The 15,324-nt window shown below is 40.7% G+C and overlaps 1 protein-coding gene across 1 annotated transcript in view; it reads left to right on the top strand.

Annotated features, from left to right (window-relative positions):
• LOC105389988 (cadherin-99C) overlaps positions 1-15,324 on the top strand; it is a 94,784-nt gene that overhangs the window by 75,213 nt on the left and 4,247 nt on the right. Inside the window, exons 11-29 of the mRNA XM_048633587.1 lie at positions 261-455; positions 769-906; positions 2,252-2,401; positions 3,288-3,402; positions 3,832-3,952; positions 4,690-4,771; positions 5,126-5,266; positions 5,584-5,707; positions 6,655-6,815; positions 7,226-7,399; positions 7,845-8,054; positions 8,363-8,611; positions 9,190-9,285; positions 9,640-9,793; positions 10,212-10,507; positions 10,814-11,041; positions 11,286-11,551; positions 11,891-12,106; positions 14,142-14,265. Of these exons, the coding sequence (XP_048489544.1) occupies positions 261-455; positions 769-906; positions 2,252-2,401; positions 3,288-3,402; positions 3,832-3,952; positions 4,690-4,771; positions 5,126-5,266; positions 5,584-5,707; positions 6,655-6,815; positions 7,226-7,399; positions 7,845-8,054; positions 8,363-8,611; positions 9,190-9,285; positions 9,640-9,793; positions 10,212-10,507; positions 10,814-11,041; positions 11,286-11,551; positions 11,891-12,106; positions 14,142-14,265 (3,240 nt within the window). The remainder of the gene's footprint in view (positions 1-260; positions 456-768; positions 907-2,251; positions 2,402-3,287; positions 3,403-3,831; positions 3,953-4,689; positions 4,772-5,125; positions 5,267-5,583; positions 5,708-6,654; positions 6,816-7,225; positions 7,400-7,844; positions 8,055-8,362; positions 8,612-9,189; positions 9,286-9,639; positions 9,794-10,211; positions 10,508-10,813; positions 11,042-11,285; positions 11,552-11,890; positions 12,107-14,141; positions 14,266-15,324) is intronic.

Raw genomic sequence — 15,324 nt, forward strand, 5'->3', positions numbered from 1 at the left:
AATTATATATTCAATCTTGAGACTTTGCGTAGTGTCCAACAACGCTTACTTTGCCATAGAAACAACTGCCATAATTCTTTAACAAAACTTTACTGACCCTGACGTACGGTACGTCCTCTTCTTCATTGGCAGGCGGCTGGTAGCCTTCGTAAAATAAAAAAAAACAATGACTGCCATATTTTACCTGTCGCAAATTGATGTGTTGTCATACACACATACCAATAAACACCAAAACTAACACCTCAAAACCCCCATTCCAGGCGGAAGAAGTCTCCCCCTCCCGTCGCTTCACAACCGCCAAGCTCACAGTCACAGTGCGTCCGGTCGACGCCAGCCCTCCCATAGTGCAGGCGACAGCTGATGAAGGAGAGGTCATGGAGAATAGCGTGAAGGGAACCAGGGTGCTGGATAGACAGGGGGAAGCGGTGCGACTGAGCGTCAGTGATCCGGATTTGGTGAGTTGACCTTGTTTATTAGGGGTAAAAGTTACTGCTACTATGGTAGGTTTTTTTTTGAATATGGACAAACTTCCATACAATACGTTATAAAATACATGGTAACAATCATCAGCATCCCAAAATTTTTAAATACTGTGTTATACCACCACCTAACTGCTTACCACTACCGTCACAGTGGATTGTAGTTATAGATTCTTCCTTAATCATTATATTCCTCAAAAATGCAACTGAAAACTTTTCTATACCTACACCTAAAAACCTTCAAGCGTCTTCAAAGACATTTCATATAACTTGAACTTTCTATTTCCAGGGTCCCGGCGACATAATACCAGAGTACACGTACGAGCTGACGACCAACTACTTCGACATCGACGGCGAAGGGTTCCTCGTTGTGAACGACGAGAAACTAGACCGGGATCCGCCCAACCCGGATAAATTCAGATTTCAGGTAAAATTATTATAATTAAAATATTTTTTTATTATCATCAGACCGTAATTGTTTATTGCTCAACACAAACCTCAACCGACAAGTGACATAACACTCTGCCTGCCGTCGACTTTCCACATCCAGCCGCCTGTCTGTCTAACTAACTAAAAGTAATTCAATATTAAAACTAAATAGAATAACGGTGCATGTGGTACGTCTGTCCTAAACATTAGTGTTTAGAGTAGGTATGTATTGTTATTGATTATTGCGTGGTCAGACTTACATTGTAAATAGACACATTTTAGTTTATTATTATTAAACTCTTTATTGAACAAAATAAATTGTTACAAAGGCGAACTTAATGCTAGCAGCATTTTCTACCAGTTAACCTTTGGTGATGTTGAAAAAGTGATTGGTAGTGCTTACGATAGAAGATGGTCTAAATTGAATACCTAACCAAAATATTAATATAACTATACCAATACAATATAAGTAAATAATTATATACATGATACATACATACAAGTTTATGTTCATAAGATTTAGCAAAAGCGTTCATCTCACTTTACTGGGTGCTGCTAAGTTGCCCCCATTTGTTAGTCGTATACCTCGAAATCAAAAAATACTTGTAGCTTTTCACCTATTCGCATTTCGCCGCGATAGCGTTTTTTGTTGTAGCGTATAATATCGGTAGTATATTTTGTTACTAGCATATGTTTTGAACAGATTTTTACAGCAGTAGCAAATTTTGATGTAGCATGTATTATCAATAGCTTCTTTATTAAGCTGCATATATTTTCAATAGCAACTAATTATTTTTTGTCGCAACTTATTTGGGTCGCATATTGTTGTAGTGTAGTGTATTGGTTATACCACTGGAGTGTAATTTATAGGTAACAAAATAAAGATAATAACGTTTGCCCTGTGACCTCGTTGTTACAGCCGTATACTAGCGGTTATAGTGCTTAAAAGAAATATCACGATATGTAATAACGCATTACAAACAAATATCTATCAAGGTAAAAAGCGACTACAGTGAAGACAGGCAGGAAAGTAAATCTACGATGAATTTTTCAGACAATTGTAAGCAGCGATCAAAAATTATACTACAAGAATAAAAATCTATTCAGAAATTGGGACATCACGGCGAAATGCGAATAGGTGAAAAGCTATAAGGATTTTTTGATTTCGAGGTATACGACTAACAAACGCACCAAAGTACCATACCACCCTGGGAGACACCGCCTTTTCGGCCAACTAAACTCTTTTTTATCCTGTATAATTTTACTACAGTACCTCTTATTCCTCTATTCATTTCGTCTCTATTAAACATCCTATATAATTTCCCCGATTGCTTCTATTCCAGGTAGTAGCTCGAGAAGCGAACGGCGGCGCCGCCTCAGCCCCGCTCTCGCTCGCAGTGCAGTTGTTGGATGAAAACGACAACGCGCCTGTTATTAGGAAGACTCAGCCCGTCACCGTGTCCGCTAGTTTGGACCCTGCGCCCGTTTATAAGGTTAGTTTGTGAAATCTGATTTTGTAAGTGTTTGTTAATATAACACGTCTAGGACAACTTCAATGAGTGGGAAACACCGTGCCGTTGGCTTTTTCTTATACCTAAAGTCACTACCAGCTCCGCTCTCGCTCGCAGTGCAGTTGTTGGATGAGATCGACAACGCGCCTGTCATTACGAAGACTCAGCCCGTCACTGTGTCCGCTAGCTTGGACCCTGCGCCCGTTTATAAGGTATGTTTGGGCTATTTGATTTTATAAGTACTTATTTGTTAATATAACACGTCTAGGACAACTTCAATGAGTGGGAAATACCGTGCCGTTGGCTTTTTCTTATACCTAAAGTCACTACCAGCTCGGCTCTCGCTCGCAGTGCAATTGTTGGACGAAAACGACAACGCGCCTGTCATTAGGAAGACTCAGCCCGTCACTGTGTCCGCTAGCTTGGACCCTGCGCCGCTTTATAAGGTTATTTTACTACTATACCTGACTATTCTTCAATATACACGATGCTAGGCCACTGTAAATAAGTGAAAAACAAATGACGAATCGGCGTTCGTTGTCTACTAGCCTAGTAGACAACGAATAAATGATAATAAATATTAAATGATATAAGTACCTACCTAGTCTAGGTAGGTACTTATATCATTTAATATCTGCAACGAAATGCTATTATACCTACTACCTACCAATTTATTAGGCGAAAGGTGAGTGGAATGATTTTTTAAATTGAAAAGATATAATCAGGGTTTACAAGAACGATAATTCTTCTCATTCGAGAGAAGAATTGTTCTTATCAACCTACTTACCGCAACTGTCACTTTTTAGGATTTACCATCCTTAAATTTATATAGTTTTTGGACTAAAACAACTATTCTTCCCTATCCCAGGTGGAAGCAGTAGACATAGACGCCGGAGAGAACGCTCGCGTGACCTACAGCATTTACCACGTGTCCAACAACGGAGGGAACAAGTTCACCATCGACCCGCAGACTGGCGTCATTTGTGAGTATATTTAATGTTACTTGATTAATAAGTGGCAAGCAATTATTAAATCCAACATTCGACAAAGCACCCTGGGTAAAGAGTAGCATCCCAAAAATTTCGTCTAGCTGTTGATTGTGAAAGAGTAGCAAACTGCCATATCCCTCAAACTTTCACGTTTGTAAGTATGTATGGGTTTTGAATAGTTTTAACATTTAGCTTATTAGTAGCATATCTTGGACGTTTTTGGATGAAGCAAAAGTAAACTTAAGTCCGTGAAGTCCAGTGAAACTCCACTAACACGTTTGGTTTAAGACTACAGTGCGTCTATGACCTTTCCAAACTAGACCTGCCGGTGTTCCTTATATAAATAAATAAATAAATAGACCTGTTCAAAGAGATAATCTTAAAAAACTCTTCATATAACGACTTTTCTTCTTTCTCTTCCAGCCAGCACAGGTCGCCTGCAAGCCGGCGAGCAGTACTCAGTGACAGTGACAGTGAAGGACGCCGGCGGCCTTTCGTCTACCGGCATCATAGAGTTGGCGGTGGCTCCTGGCCCCAATACAAGGTAATAATATATTTATGTGTAGGTATTTGGACGACTGAATGGTGTAGTCACTACCTACTACACTGTAGTGCTTCTGACGTGAGTTCTATGCGCTTACGTGTGTATACGCCTTCGATACACTGCTATACCTAACCCAAAGCGCGCGCTTCCAAATGCCTAATGTGTACAGGCTCTTAACTTCCTCATTGTTGACGACTGAATGGCGTAGTGGTTAGTGACCCTGACTACTGAGCCGAAGGTCCCGGGTTCGATTCCAGGCTGGGGCAAAAATTTGTTTAAAGACAGATATTTGTACTCGGGTCTTGGGTGTTGATATTTATAATTAATATGTACAGTGCTCCAAAATTGATAATGCGCATAGAAATCTTTGACAGATCGGTTGTTTTCGATTATGTGACACATGATATTGACTCCTATTTCTTTCAAACAAGGTGCAAAATGCAAGTGTTTTTTTAAGGCTCTTACGATTTAATGATTCGGGTGTGAAGATCTGCATGTGCATTATTAATTTTGGACAAGTGTATCTATCTATGTATTTGTGTAGATATATCAGCTGTCCGATACCCATAACACAGGCTCTGCCTAGCTTGGGGTCAGATGGCCGTGTGTGAGATGTCCCCACATATTATTATTATTATTGTATTCAATTGAATCAGGGTTGCCTGGAAGAGATAGTGACTTGACCTTTGATTCACAGATGCTTATGTCTGGTATATAAAGTTGTTTTTACATTACAGGCCGCCGGTGTTCTCTGCGCGGGACTACCACGCGCAGGTGTCGGAGGGCGCCGCCATCAACTCCACCGTCGTCGCTGTCACTGTGAGTATGATACAAATATAACATACACAATTACACACGGACACATACCACACACATACACAAACACAAATACCTAAAGTCACGCGAACACAGACATTTTATTTAAGATATTGCACATACTGAATTTGTGAATTATCAAAGCATGATGCGGATTCAGTTTACAGGCCATACATTTTAAGAACTCATATGTTCCCTTAGCCATGCAAATAAATACGAACATCACTTTATCGAAATAATACCTTTATGAAATTTCATTTATATCCACGAAAAAGATCTTGATCTAGACTCTTCTGCTGCAGATGCCGAGTCTGCACCTTTATATCTCCTACTATTATTTTATAATATTCTTTACAGGCGAAAGACCCAGAGAACGAAGCAGTAAGCTACGCCATAGTGTCAGGCAATGACCTGCGTCAGTTTGGCATCGGATCTACTACGGGCATCATCACTGTCATCAGGAAACTCGACCGAGAAGTGTTGACCAGATACCAGTTGGTGAGTGCATAGATAGAGAGGTGTCCTTAATTTGTCCGTGTAATTTATGTGGTATAGTTACGCACAAGTTCGTTAGCGACGTCGATACTTACACTTGCTTAATGCACTTTCCACCAAACACAGCGCCGTATTTATGGGGAATCGCGATAAAGTGACGTTTATCTACGTCGATAACGAACCCCGAAATCGAGGACCAAATCACTCAAGGCTCAACAAATAAAATAAAATCCAACTAGTAGGTATTTAACTTTTACAAAGAAGAACACACTATCATGGTACCCAAAACCCAAATTACCATTATTTCCATCTAATTCCAGATGATAAAAGCAGAAGACCCGGGCAAGCTGGCCAGCACGGCCACCGTCAACATCAAGGTCACCGACATCAACGACAACAACCCCGAGTTCGAGCGGGACTCCTACTTGTTCAATGTCAAAGAAGGTTAGTTTTATGTGTTGAAAATAATTGGGTAAGTTCTGTTATAAGTTAGGATTTGAAGCAAATTTTCACATAAAACGTAGGCAGTTGTAGATTTTGTCTCCATCATCATCAGCTAACGATCGTTTACTGCTGTCTTAAATTGGTGTATCGCAAGGATCGCTACTATAAATAACGCCTTTAAAGGATTTCCCGTGAGAATTCTGGGATAGGCGATGCAAAGCTACGAAATCCTAGCATTAAATAGATAAATAACTGGCGTCGATTCTATGGTAACGCCACCATAGACCTTAGGAGAGACCGATGTCAAAGTAAACATTCGCTGGCTGATGATAATGAAGATAAGACCCAGATGATAAAAGCGGAGGACCCGGGCAAGCTGGCCAGCACGGCCACCGTCAACATCAAGGTCACCGACATCAACGACAACAACCCCGAGCTCGAGCGGGACTCCTACTTGTTCAATGTTAAAGAGGGTTAGTGTTTTGTGTGATTATCACGATTATTCTACCCTTCCCTTCCCTACCCTACCGTACCCTACCCTACCCTACCCTACCGTACCCTACCCTACCCTACCCTACCCTACCCTACCCTACCCTACCCTACCCTACCCTACCCTACCCTACCCTACCCTACCCTACCCTACCCTACCCTACCCTACCCTACCCTACCCTACCCTACCCTACCCTACCCTACCCTACCCTACCCTACCCTACACTACTCTGCCTAACAAAGAACGCCATCGCCAGAATCGCCAGTTTATTTAACACTAGCTTTTTCACCGAAGCGTCACATCGCGTTTAAAGTGAAAATTCCGTGAATCCTACAACACACAGGGATAATATTAGTGCAGAAATTTTACCACAATCGGTCGCTATTAAAGTTCTTCTTCATTGCCATGAATAAACCCCCTCAAAACAAACATAAAACCCTCAAATTCTCCCCCACAGGTCTAACAGGCGAGTTCGTAGGCTACGTCCACGCGAGCGACGCGGATGAAGGAGTCAACGCTCAGTTGTCGTACAACGTGCCAGCTCATCTGCCGTTCAGTGTGGACAATGTCACTGGGATGATCAGTACGAATAGTGAGCTGGACTATGAGAATATTAAGGTGAGAACCTATGTATGGACTGACCTTTAGATCTAGACAATGATTAGAATCCTCCCTTAGAGTAAAAATATTTGGTAGGTATAAGGACCTATAAACTCTGTCTTACAACGTGCCTGCACACTGCGCATCTACCAATCAGGGTAGATAATGTGACTTGCATGATTAGCACTAATAGTGAACTGGACTATGAGAATGTTAAGGTAAGAGCTTATGTATAGACTCACCTTTACAATCAAGTAAATAGTTATGTATAGTAAAATAGTGAGATACACAATACTATCATAGGAATGTCCAAGAAGCGTCATCACTATCTCGATCCTACTTTACCTCATAAACTATCACTTAGCCAAGAAATATACCATACATACACTTAATCATAACTAATGTATCATAATCCGTTCTATTCCCAGGAATACGCCTTCGTAGTGACCGCGACCGACGGCGCGCCGGACAAACGACTAGGAACTGCCTCCGTGACCGTACAAGTGTTAGACGTGTCTGACGAGACACCCCGGTTCAGCAAGACTTTGTACTCTGTGCATGTGCCGGAGAATGCGGCTAACTACCCGGTGGTTAAGGTTGAGGTTAGTATGACGGTTTTATAGGATTACTTGGCGATTGAATGACTGTTGTTAATGCCGATTTTACAGCATTCCGATTCATGTAGATTTTATATAAATTTAGGGTGCGGCATGATATGAATAATTTTATGTTCAGAAATTCAAATTTTAGAGGTGTCAAAATCTTAATTTCATTAATTAAAATTCAACTTTATGAGTGTTCCCATAAATGCATGCGAAACAATGCTCGCAAAATTTATAGTTTGACAGCGTTAAAATTAGAATTTCTGCCTTCAGAATCGACATCAGTATGGATATAAGCGGGTTTTGTGCTTTCATCTAATTTTCCTTATGATTTTGTAGGTTCATGTAGTATTAAAATTCTGGTTAAATCTACCAATGCGACCAATATTAAATAATTTATCCTGAACCATGAGCCTATATTAAACATGAAAACCAAACATTCCAGGCGGAAGACCCAGACACAATCCCAGAGATAACCTACACAATACTGCGTGGCGACACAGAACTATTCTCCATAGATCGCAAGTCGGGCATGATCCGGACCAACCTGCCTCTAGACAGAGAGACTACGGCCAGACATGAGATTATAGTCGGCACTGAAGAGAATAATGGCAATGATGACGGAGATACGACCATGGTGGAAGTTATTGTTGATGTGAGTTTGTTGTTTTTATTTATTTAATGCTCGAAATAGAAGCACAATAGCACTTTGTCGTGAGCCTTCCACATCCAGTCACTACCGGCTACCTGTCTAAGGTCGTATATCTAGGAGATAGGAGGGCGTCCCATGTTACGCTAGGCTATTGGAGAAAAAAAATACCCTTTTTGAATAAGAGATAAAAAAAAACTTTTTACATTTTACTACTGCCAACCTGTTGTCCAGCAGTTTCAGACTAAATGACGAATCAATTCTAATTAGTTTTCGTTTCTACTTAAACTTTACTTATTCCTAATCCATTACAGGACAAAAACGACAACTCCCCAATCTTCACATCAGCCATCCGACCAATCACAGTCGAGGATTCATCCTCAATCGGCAGCCATGTTGAAACAGTAATAGCTACGGACGCCGACGCCACTGCCCCTAACAACAGGATTAGATATAAACTGGTTGGACGAGGGAAAGCTTCCAAGTATTTCCATGTAGAGCCTGATACGGGGGCTTTGAGGGTGCGAGACGATTTGAGGAAGGAGGCTGATAGTGAATATACTGTGAGTAGTAATTTTAGATTAATCAGTAGGTAATAATAAAAAGGTTAAAAGGTGTTGTTTAGTACCTACTAAAGATAAAGTCAAAGTCAAAGTCAAAGTCAAAATTTTTTATTCATCGTACAAATATAAAATTTTCTGATGAACGTCAATTTTTACAAATTACTCTCCGTTCGGATAAGGGGGGGCTCTTTCTGTCTAAGGAGAAGAACGGAGGCAAGAAACTCCTGAGCCATCTTTTCAAAAAAAGACTTAAAACTAGTTGGTATACAATACATATAAGCTTAATAATAATTATTATAATAATATGAGCAGAGCTAACTACTTATCACAGCCATGCATTAACGTCCACAACGTCTATAACGTGCATGGTGTGTGATTAACGATACTTTATATAAGAGTTGTAGATTGATACCTACATGTTATCTGATAAAGGTCATGATCACAATAATAAACAAAATGGCTTTATTGACACTATATCAGCAAACAAACGTAGTCAGGTACTTCTGTATGTATTTACTGTTATAGCAGTATATTCTGCTTTATGTACTTAAATTCTAATGTCACTGTTATTATTTCAGGTGGACGTACAAGCGTACGATCAAGGTGAGCCGGTGATGTCGTCAGTCACAAGTCTGACGGTCTACGTCAGCCATTCCGCTACCGTTCCGCCCGATGTGAGTGTACTTCACGAAAAATATCTACTTTAGTTTCTGTATATTTTATTTATGGACAAAGAAGCCACAGAATGTGGGGTGAGACGTGCATGGAATGTTACACAACCTCGCGACCCCATGGGTGCGCAGTATAGGTATTGGGGGAAAGGATGCGTTCCAAATAATTTCTAATAATTTGTTAATAAATGCAATGCGACAGTGTGTCAAACCCTGGACACTACTAGCGACTGACAGCTAATGCTGCAAATGCCTGTTAAAAAAACATCTCGATTTTCACAGCAATACAACTAAGAAGAAGAAATTTTTTTTGGCCATATTCCCCGTTTCTAAATAAGTTATTTTCTATATTTCCAGGTGGGCCTAGGCTTCGCAGACACGGACTACACAGAGCATGTGGCCGAGAACTCTCCAAATGGGACTCTAGTACGGATCCTGCCGCTGCTGAACAAGCGCGCCCATTCTAAGGATACCCCGCTGAAGTGCAGGTTGACTGACTCTTCGCAACAAGGTATAGTCCCCTTTAGTCAAAAAATTATACAGGATGTTGCGAAATTAGGGGCTGAGACGCCCTAAGTCAAACCCTTTTACGCTTACTGTTTATACTCTTTTTAAACCCTCTAAATAGGGTGAAACACATGCTCCCGTTAAATGAAAGCACATGCTCTACTGAAGAACTTTCCCCAAAAGTCATGCGGTTGGTTTTTTTTGTTGGGGTATTTAGTTACTATTGTGTTATGAAAACTAAATATGTTTTAGTTTTCTTCTATTGTCAAAAGTTTCATCATAGGCTCGGCTAGGAGCGCCACTTTGTATGCCAGAAAATGGTCACCCGAAAGTTATGCTTTTATTTGTTTTATATGTTTGGAAGACCACAAAACAGTCACTTTGCTTCTTCTTTTCTCATTTAATATAATTAACCTTTTCAGGAGTATTCTACGTGATACTAAACGACGACCGAGACTGTGCTATCTACCTCAACTCCAGCTCACTAGACTACGAAGCTGTCAACGAATATTACTTAGAAGTCCAACTAGAATCTATCAAAGGTCTCATAAACCCGGATAGCAGCAAAGCGAATATCAAAGTCCATGTGACAGATGTCAATGATAATGCCCCGTACTTTGTTTTTCCTGATCAGTCGAGTATTGCGGCGGCTAAGGGGAAATACTTTGGTATTGTTACTAAGGATATGCTGCTCGGAACCAACGTTTTGCAAGTTAAGGTGAGTTTAGAAATGTTTTAAAAAGATTTTTGAGGCAAGAGTAATACGATCTGGATATCTGGAAATGCATAAGTATATGTAATGCTAGAATTTATGATCAGACAGATATATTGATGGCTTTAAAAAATCGAAACATATCTATTTGATACTAAAAATCTATGTTTCATATTCAACTTTAGATTGACTTCTTATATCATTTCCAATACTCCAAATTAAATTATCGAGTTTTAATATTTAGATTCGTTCCTTCAAAATTGCCCCATTTGAACTAGTTTATTAACTAATAAATGTTCTTTCGTTCACCAGGCAAAAGACAAAGACAGCAGCGATTTCGGCAAAATCGAATACCAGAAGAACTCCTGGACTAAAATAACTGAAGAGTACTTCAGTCTAGATCCAGACACCGGCATCATCAGTAATATCAAGACTTTAGAGAACGTCCCTAGCGGTATTCTGCCGTTTAAGTTTAGTGTGACTGCGAGGGACAACCCTAATAGTGCCAGCGATTACAATGTGGCTAGGGCTGCGGTTGTGGTGAGTTTTAAATAATTTTTTTTAATGGATAAAAGCTTTGTTTTGAGTTTCTTGTTCTGTTATGAGATTTCCCGTGGGAGTGAATTTAATGGTTATTAAATTAAAAACCACGGTCTTACGTGCAAGAATAAACTTTTTTACATCCTAAATATGCGATAGTTGAATCTCTTTTAACTTATTTTTTTCACTAACACCCAAAATAATATACCTATCTAAACTCACGATCTTTTATATTCTTTCACAGATAAACCTGCTGCAAAAGGACAACCAGTTAGTCTTAGAAATAGCCGACATGAATCCAGACTTAGTCCGCAGACAATCCCGAAGCATTCTCTCAGCCATCGAAGACAAAACCGGTTTAGTCGCCGGCGTTGAGAAGCTAACTTCAAGACACTTTATTGGGGAAAACGGAACGTTAGAGAAAGATGATAAAGGCACTGATGTCTGGTGGTTCTTGATTGATCCTAATACGGGAGAAATTCTGACGAGGGAATCGAAGAAGGTTAAAAAGTAAGTGGGTTTTTATTACTATTCAGTTACTTATGCTCTCCATTAAAAGTGCATGCTCTAATTTGTGCACTGTACTTATAGGAGTAGATTAATAGGTATAGTATTTTGGTTTGTTAATTTTATTCTGTTAATCAGTGTCAATTACTCTTGTTTGAGACGCCCGTATGACGAGCGCCACAGTCAAGAGGATAAAGAATAAAAATTACTACAAACTTCAAGAGATTTACTTGTAGGCTTAGCCACCCACATTAGCACCTACTGAATTCTTCAAAATCTCTTAACAATTCGCCAAAACATCCAATCCACCGTATTTTACAACCCAACCCCATCTCTCCACAGAGCAATAGACACCGGCATCCGCAAATCCATAGCCGCCCAACTGCAATCCCCAGTCAGCGATGTTCGCCCGCCGCTGACCACGCCGACTCCCCCGCGAGTCACCCACGCGGCCGCGCCTCTTGCTTCGGCTCTACCGGCTGCTTTGCTGGCGTTGGCGGCCCTAGTGTTGGTCGCTGCGAGTGCGGCTACGGTGTATATATGTGCGTCTTGGAACAGGTTAGTTCTGTTGATGATAATTGAATTTGTAATTGAGGTAAATAAGAATAGCGGTGGTTACATAAGTGAGAATAGGAAATAGTATCGACAAAGCTACGATTGCAGCAATTTAGAGCGAGATAGCATGAATCCGTCCGCCATTTTCACATTCATTCTTCATTCACGGGCTTGGCAGCGTTTATTAGTAGACGTAGGATCTGCCAGTTAGAGTTTATTAATACATATAGTATAGGAATGCTCCAATAAGAGTCACCCACGCGGCCGCGGCCGCGCCTCTTGCTTCGGCTCTACCGGCGGCTTTATTGGCGTTGGCCTGCCCTAGTGTTGGTCGCTGCGAGTGCGGCCACCGTGTATATTTGTGCGTCTTGGAATCGGTAAGTTTTGATTATTTCTACCACTGAAAAATACACAGAAAGAAAATTAACGCGGTTACATAAGTTGAAGTAGGAAATAGTTTTGACAGACCTACGATTACAGCGATTTAGAGCGAGATAACATGAATCCGTCTGCACTATTCAGCGTTTATTATGTAGTAGACAATATGAAAATAGTGGCTATTACATAAGGGGCATTCCATAGTGACTGGTGGGACTGTTTACTCCAGAATTGCTATTGTTTAGACCTGTAACTTTTTATTTTAATCAAATAATATGATTAAATATATACTGTATAGTAGATAATGAACCAAGTAATGTAATGATTACCAAATTAATAACCCATGTACATTTATTGGTGATATATTAACGGTTTAAGGAGTGTGACTGGTGGGACAGCCAAAAATACCTCAGCCCCGACCTCTGCTCCGTCAAACGAGATTTTAGTCCAAATACTTAACATAGCAAAATGTATTTGAATGTGCTATTAAATGATTAAATATATTAAGACGTGAACTATAAACTATGAGCAAGCTTTGTTTCTGCAAGAAATATAGACCAAATAAATTGTGACTGGTGGGACATGAACATGACCCAAAAAATCGTACCACATGTTCAGAACAAAAAAACAACGTATGAAACGTATGTAAAAAAATACTTTCCTGCTTTTTTCAGAAAAAAAAATAACAGAACATGTAAATATGTATATCTAATATTGAATTAACAATAAAATAATCTTGATTAGATTAATAAAAAAATATCTCATTTTCCCACTACCTGTGGAATGCCCCATAAGTGGAAATAGGTAGAGGTAGGATTGCAACAACATAATGCAAGATATCAAGAATCCGTCATATTCAGCGTTTATTAGTAGAGTCTATATCAATAAGAGTGACCCACGCGGCCGCGCCTCTTGCTTCGGCTCTACCGGCGGCTTTGTTGGCCTTGGCAGCACTAGTGTTGGTCGCTGCGAGTGCGGCTACAGTGTATATTTGTGCGTCTTGGAATCGGTGAGTTAATTAAAATTAAATATGGAACAAAATGTAAATGGGGGTTGTTAGGTACCATAGAAGGGGTATTGACAGACCTACGATTATAGCGATTTAGCTGAAACTTTATTATTAGAAATAGAAATCAATAGGCAGGAGTACTGACAAACATACAATTAGGCGAGATCTAGAGCGAGATAGCATGATTCCGTCCACCATATCGTTTATCAGTAAACACATCTAGGAATCAGTAGGCCCCTGTTACATAAGTAGGAGTAAGAAGAAGTATTGGTTATCCTACGGTTACAGCGATGCAGAGCGAGACCGTATTTAAAATCGTGAAGTAATAAAAAAATAGGATTCTAACCCAGGGCTCACGAATATGAGAACAAGATATTTACGCAACCTCAGCTAGATTAATCCTAATCCTAACTAATATTATAAATGCGAAAGTAACTGTTTCTGTCTGTCTGTCTGTCTGTTACTCTTTCACGACAAAACTACTCAACGGATTTGAATGAAATTTGGTATACATACGGTCTAGACCCTGGGAAAGAACATAGGCTACTTTTTATCCCGGAATTCCCACGGGAAAACTTTTTAAGGCGAAGCGAAGCTTGCGGGAACAGCTAGTACTGAATAATTATAAACCTTTAACCTCTCAACCCACAGATACAAGCGTCACAAACAGCAAGAGCTGCGCCAGTACGGCACGCTGAGCGCGAGCCTACCGCCGCGCCCGCCCTCCGCCTACGAGTCGGAGGACAACGACCCCGCGCCCAGATACGAGACCCAGGTACATATACATAATATGTGGGGACATCTCACACACGGCCATCCGACCCCAAGCTAGGCAGAGCATGTGTTATGGGTATCGGACAGCTGATATATCTACACAAATACATAGACAGATAGATATTAAATATAAATATCAACACCCAAGACCCGAGTACAAATATTTGTCTTTAAACAAATATCTGCCCCAGCCGGGAATCGAACCCGGGACCTTCGGCATAGCAGTCAGGGTCACTAACCACTACGCCATTCGACCGTCTAAATATACACCTTCACTGTACTAGTCACAGTCGAGTGACACTACAAGAGCTGCGCCCAGATACGAGACCCAGGTACATATACACCTTCACTGTACTAGTCACAGTCGAGTGACACTACAAGATACGAGACCCAGGTACATATACACCTTCACTGTACTAGTCACAGTCGAGTGACACTACAAGATACGAGACCCAGGTACATATACACCTTCACTGTACTAGTCACAGTCGAGTGACACTACAAGATACGAGACCCAGGTACATATACACCTTCACTGTACTAGTCACAGTCGAGTGACACTACAAGAGCTGCGCCCAGATACGAGACCCTGTCTTACACTCACGAGCAAGCAGTCGTTAAGACTAGTCAGAGGCCTTCGGGCAGCTGGAAAACATCTGACAGTCGGGTTGTCCACTTACCCGACAACTCTCTCATAACAAGCTTGCTTGTGTTGGGGTCCACCAACCTGCACTTGCTTACTTGGTGGACTTCCTTAATTGGAAGAGACCCGTGCCCCAGCAGTGGGGACGTGATGGGTCGTGATGATGATGACTCACGAGTAATGGTGAAGTTCTACCTGCCATTGCCGTTCCATATATCACTGGAACTTTTTCATTGGTCGAAAGTGTTGGTATTATCATCAATTTAACAATAATCACCTTCATCATTGTCATCCCTATATCCGCATCCTGTCTCGACTGCATGACATATCTATCAACGTTGATTTTGTGCCATAACACTTGGCCGAATCTGGATAGCTTGACCTCAAGACCTACGTAACTAACTCACGAACATGGGC

Source organism: Plutella xylostella, chromosome 6 (genome assembly GCF_932276165.1).
Source record: "Plutella xylostella chromosome 6, ilPluXylo3.1, whole genome shotgun sequence".
Taxonomy (NCBI): Eukaryota; Metazoa; Arthropoda; class Insecta; order Lepidoptera; family Plutellidae; genus Plutella; species Plutella xylostella.